The 5,674-nt window shown below is 58.6% G+C and overlaps 1 protein-coding gene across 1 annotated transcript in view; it reads right to left on the bottom strand.

The window, feature by feature from the left end:
• Positions 1 to 5,674, bottom strand: part of UNCX (UNC homeobox) — a 26,145-nt gene that overhangs the window by 7,170 nt on the left and 13,301 nt on the right. The window contains exons 2-5 of the mRNA XM_008574250.1: positions 4,192 to 4,553; positions 2,872 to 2,891; positions 2,452 to 2,627; positions 3 to 332 (exon numbers count right to left, since the gene is read on the bottom strand). Coding sequence (XP_008572472.1) covers positions 3 to 332; positions 2,452 to 2,627; positions 2,872 to 2,891; positions 4,192 to 4,553 — 888 coding nt within the window. The remainder of the gene's footprint in view (positions 1 to 2; positions 333 to 2,451; positions 2,628 to 2,871; positions 2,892 to 4,191; positions 4,554 to 5,674) is intronic.

The raw sequence follows: 5,674 nt of genomic DNA, 5'->3' as shown, positions 1-5,674 counted from the left end.
GCGCTAGGGCCCTTGGCCGCCGCGGCGGGCGGCGGCGGCTCGGGAGGCTCCGGGGACAGGCCACCGCCGCCGCTGTCGCTGTCGGAGCTCGGCGCGCTGTGCAGGGACAGGCCGCCGGGCGAGTGCAGGTGGCGGCTCTGGCTCTTCAGCAGCTTCTTCTCGTGCTTGCGTTTCTTCTTCTCCATCTTCTCCAGTTCCTTCCGCGCGATCTCCTCGGGGTCCATGGGCTCGCCGCTGCACGTGGTCGGATGCGAGTTGTGCGCCGGCCGCCCCGGGCCCTTCTTGGTGTTCTCCTTCTTCCTCCACTTGGCCCGGCGGTTTTGGAACCACACCTAGAGCAGCCGGATAGGGGAGAGGAAGGCAAAATCAGGCGGCGGCCGAGGGCCTCCCCATCCCCCAGACAGGCCTGCACGACCTCCTCTCCGGCCACGCGGCTCGGGCCCTGAGCTGGATTTTGGCACTGGGGCTGTAGGTTCCAGCGAGCATCTTTTCCACCCGAAAAAAGTGTAGATGGGGCCTCCCGGCCAGCTTCCCGCTCTGGCTTCTCACCTCGGGGACCTGGGAGCTGCCCCTTCCTTGTTGGGCAAGGCAGGTCTGGCCCCTGACCGAGGGTGTTGTGTTCCTGGTCGGGAGGCAGGGAGCAGGGCCCCTCCTCGCCCTTCCTGGCTTCTCATAGTTCGTGTCCTAAGCAGCCCGCCCGGCCTGGCGTTGACCATCCTGCCGGAAGACCGCTGCAGCCGGGTGCGACCGCCCTCCACACCTGTCTTCGGACCCCTGGAGACTGTCAAAGCCCAGATTTGGGAGTTTCCCGTGAAGGGAAATCTGGATGCTTCTTCGTCCGGAAGGGCCTGGGAAGCCGAATTTGGGTAGGCCTTGCGTAGCCTCCCTCCCCCAACACATCTACACACATCCTTCCTTCTGGAAGCTCCGGGCCAGGGCACCATCAGAGCCTTCCCAAACCAGTTGTTCATGGCCTGGGCCACGGGGCAAGGCAGGTGGGGAGGTAGGAGGCTGGCTGCCAGGCCCCACAGAGGAGAGACCTCGGCACAGTCTGCCTCCTTTACCTTCTCTGGCCTTGTCCTGGGGAGCCATGAAGGACTCCAGGGGAAGAGCAGCCCTAGACCCTCCACCGCTAAGCACCTCACACACCAAATCAAATCCCGGGTAAGCCCCGCTGAGCCTCGGGCAGCACTACCCTCTCCTAGAGAGCGCGATAATTCGAATTCTTTGTTGTGGCCATATAGACACTCGGCACAATAGCAGGCCCGGCCTGGCTGCAGGAAGCTTTGTCCCCGGAGAGGTCCCAGGCTGCCCCTGACACCCCACCCCCCACCCAATAACCGATCTTTTTTTTTTTTTTTTGGTGCGAATTTCAGGCTGCCTTGCCACCAAGAATTACTCATTATCGTATTAGGGGAGAAATAAAGGGGTCTTGACTTCATTTAAGACACTTAGAACAAATTGGATAAAAGGATTTCCAAACAGAAGAGGTCATAGGGGAGGCCCAAACGCAGGACGAAAATACCTTTTTAGACAAAGCTATTGGTGCTAAACAGGCGTTTTGCCAGCGTCTGCCTCAATGCCCGGCGCCCACAGCTGCACACCGCACCCACCAATGCACCACCTCAAAAAAATTTTTTTCTGTACTCCAGGGAAACATCTAATTAGGCACACATCATCTTGAATTTTTAATCCTCCAAACTGACGCTGTATTTTTTTTTTTTTTTTTTTTTTTTTTTTTAAGAATACCGCCGGCCGCGTCGGAATGAAATCAAATGGGGGGAAGGGGGAGGGAGGAAAAAGAAAAAGATAAAACCGGAGGTATTAAAAATTCGGACACCTTTTTCCCTTCCCCACTTTCACAATGTGTTAACTATTTAAGTTTCCACTACCCCCTTCCTCAGCTGTCCCCTTCTGCAAAGTGATGAATAAATACATGTTTCCATCTGAATATTTCACAGGCGAAAAGTAAACAGATCCGTTCGCTCCAAGCTGAGGGGAGAGAGAGCCTGGCGCGAGAGCGCAGAGGCGCGGGGTCCACCTTCTCTCTCTCTCTCCTCCAAGACCCAGCCCGACCGGCTCCTCCTCGCCGCCTGCCCCGCGCAGCCCTCTGAAGACCTCATTTCGCACCAACGCCGCGAACTCACGACGCCGCTTCCCGGTTCGGACGCAGCCGCTGTTTTGGCTACTTGGGTGCTGCCGCGGGCACCTCCCAAGCCAGCTCGGTTTTGGGGGGGGGTTACCCACCTTCCTCTCCGTTAGGGGCCGAGCCCCAGAGCTACCCCCACCCCAACCCTCCAATTCCCCTTCCTCCGCCCCCCGGCAGGCGAGCGCGAAGCAGACTGGTGTAACCTGCGGCTGAGATCCCGCCACCTAGAACAAAGGCGGGGTCCGGCGCTCCGCAGGCCCAGTGGCGGGGTGGTGGATCTGGGCGGGACGCCGGGTCTTTACCTGCACTCGCGACTCGACCAGATCTAGGCGCAGCGCCAGCGCCTCGCGCATGAACACGTCGGGATAGTGGCTCTCGTTGAACGCCTTCTCCAGCTCCTCCAGCTGCCAGCCAGTGAAGTTGGTGCGGGTGCGCCGCCGCTTGCAGCCCGGACTCTCCTTGTCCGGGTCCCCCGAGTCTGCGGGCATGCACGGGACGCCGCGCGGCTCAGCCACCGGCCCAGGCCCGACCCCCACCCCCTGCTGTTTCCCGCTGGCCGCCCAGGTCCTGGGGACACCGAGAAGGCTGCCGCGCGCCCTTCGTCGGAGGGAAGGGGACCGGAGCCTCGGCGGCCGGCTCACGTTCTGCCAGCTAGCCATCCGACTCAGCCCGAAAAGGTCCCCCGCCCCCTCAACCGTCCTCCTCCCGCCCGCCGCGCCTACCTGACAGCTTGAAGGGCTGGCTGTCTTATCAACATCAAGCTCCCGATAATTAGCCGCGGCCCGGGGAATTTGGGACCAATAAGAAGCGCTAATCGGCTCTGACGTCAGAGGCGTGCTGGGTGCAGGGAAACGTTTTCCATATCGATTGCTAATTATACCTGACATGCACCTCAATAAACAGTATCAGGAACTGTCACAACAAGACGGGGGGGCGGGGAGGGAGGGGCGCCGCCCAGCGATGGGCAGGCGCGGGTTCAGGCGGCGGCCCGGGCAGGGGCCCCCGGCGAGCCCCCCACTCCGATCCCCGCCGGCCCGAGCCCGCGCCGCCCCCCGCCGCCGGCTCCCCGCCCCTCCGCAGATCACTAATAGATTTCCCTTTAAAACATTCACCGGCGTGTTGTGGGGATTTTTCACCAGAAATGCTGTACTCTCTGAACCTTTAAAGTAATGTTGCTCCAATTACAGAGAGACATTGAGCGGCAAATAGACTGATCCAATAATAGGAGATTCATCATCCGCTCTTTCCGAAACTGTCACATTGAATTTAAAACTACAAGGGCTTCTCATCTCCTCCTCTCCGGCTCCAGGCGGCAGGGAGAGGAGGAAGGAGCGTGAGGAGAAGGCGGGAGGAGGAGGACAAGGAGGGTGATTCCAGAAGAGAGTCACTCCTACAGAATGGAGCGCCCTGACAATAAAAAGGCTAATTAATTCTCTCTCTGATTGATTGGCAGTTGCCCCATCTATGAAGACAAAGGTGGGGTGATTGAGGGGGCGCCAGACCCCCACCTTACCCCCCGGCTCCTAAAGCTGGGCGCAGGGCAGAGGAGGGAGGGGTGGGAAGAGGAAGGGAAAAGTAAGAAACTTTGGGGTGGTGGCAAGTCAGGCCCCCACTTACACGCATCCAAAAATCAATACACCTTGCTTTGATTCCGCCTCTGAAGAATGGGGACGGAGTACGCAGCCCATTTATTATAATTAAATTATGTTCTCAGAGAAGTGTCACTCCCTTCTCCACTATAAAATATTGATGGACGCAAAGCTGAATCATTAAAGGACATTCTTAAATAAGCAGCAAATTAGGACTGTGGGCAAAAGGGACAGAAATCGGTGTCTGCGTGTGTGCGTATATTCTTTGTAAAAAAGTTTGTCAATGGGGAGACCCCACTTTGCTGCGGCCCCAAATGCACGGGCCCGGCACTGCAGCCACCTCTCCAGCAGTGTCCCGAGCCCTGGGCCAGGCCCGAGGCGGGGCGGAAGACAGCTCCCGGACCTTCGTCGGGCCAGTCCTGCCTGGCAGCGGCGCCGCCGGTAGCCTCTCACCCCAGACCAAAGCGAGTGACAAATTGGCTTTTGCCGTAAGTGACTTCGGCCAGGCCGCCAAGCCCCGAGGGGGGCGGGGGCGAAGGGGAAAGCCAGAACAGAACTGTGCGTGTCCGTGCGTCCGTCCCTGTCTCGTGCCTGGCCCTGTGCGTGTGTTTCCGTGCCTGGGGAGGATCGCCCAGAACCGCTCGGGCAGACCGGGAGGGAGAAGGCTGGCAGTGAGGAGGGGGCGAAGCCGCGCCGCCCGCGCCAGCTTCTGCCTCCACACTAGAGGCAGCCCCCGCGGCTGGAGCCACGGCCCGGTGCAGGTCCTCACTGAAGGGCGCGGGACCGGCCCTGGACAGCGCGGTCTTCACTCCTTGCTGGAGAGGAGGCAAAGGTGCAGAGGCTGGGGGACAGGCCCGAAATACCGGACAGAGGGGGAGGCGGCCTAAAATTGGGGACCTCTGCACGCCCCCGGTGCCCCCTCCCCGGCGCGCCCTGTTTCCATTCGCACTGGGAGAACGCTGCAAGTATTAATTTCGAGGTCAGGGGCCAAGAGCACTACTTTTCGCCATAATTTAATTTCTTTCTCTATAAATACTAAATGTAAACTCTGTCCATCCGACTCGATTTTGCCGGTAGCCATAAGCGCCTCGTTTTCCGTCGGGTTCGCGAGGAGGAATGCGCGCGGCGCGTGTTTCTGAATACAGAGCTGTAATCAATTCGGCCCGAGGGGAGGGCACAGGAGGGGCGGGCGCCGGCCGAGCTCCCTCGCCCATCTCTCTTTATTATAATGAATTAATTCGACTTTATTTATCCCATTTTCTGGAGCTGACAGAATGTTAATTTGAGTTGAAATTTCGCTCGCCTCTCACTCTCTGACCCCTGGCCTTCAGATTGGCGTGTTGTAATAACCTGAATCTTTCAACAGAGGCCCTGATAATTGTTACCTTATTAGCATGCAAATTGTTTAATTAATATTATTATGAAGAAGCATACAATCCGTCCGTCACTTGACCTCAAGAGCGAGCCCGCGCCGCAGCCGGCTCCGTGCATCTCAATGCGCCCATTTCAATCGCCCTGTGTTTTTAATGTTGTCGGGCCCTGCTCGGGCTGCGAAAATCTCTTCGAGTGTTTGAGAGGGGCCTTTAATGACGGTGGGGGCGGCCGGGACGACCCCCGCCCGGCTCGAGAGCTCTTCAGAGGCCCTCGGCCGCGGCGGCGCGGCGGGGAGTCGCTCGGCTTCTGCTCTCGCATTCATCATCCGCTCTTTCCGAAACTGTCACATTGAATTTAAAACTACAAGGGCTTCTCATCTCCTCCTCTCCGGCTCCAGGCGGCAGGGAGAGGAGGAAGGAGCGTGAGGAGAAGGCGGGAGGAGGAGGACAAGGAGGGTGATTCCAGAAGAGAGTCACTCCTACAGAATGGAGCGCCCTGACAATAAAAAGGCTAATTAATTCTCTCTCTGATTGATTGGCAGTTGCCCCATCTATGAAGACAA

Source organism: Galeopterus variegatus, unplaced genomic scaffold, assembly GCF_000696425.1.
Source record: "Galeopterus variegatus unplaced genomic scaffold, G_variegatus-3.0.2 Scaffold1018, whole genome shotgun sequence".
Taxonomy (NCBI): Eukaryota; Metazoa; Chordata; class Mammalia; order Dermoptera; family Cynocephalidae; genus Galeopterus; species Galeopterus variegatus.
Note: the sequence above shows the minus strand (reverse complement) of the source record. Positions and strands in the feature narration are given on the sequence as shown.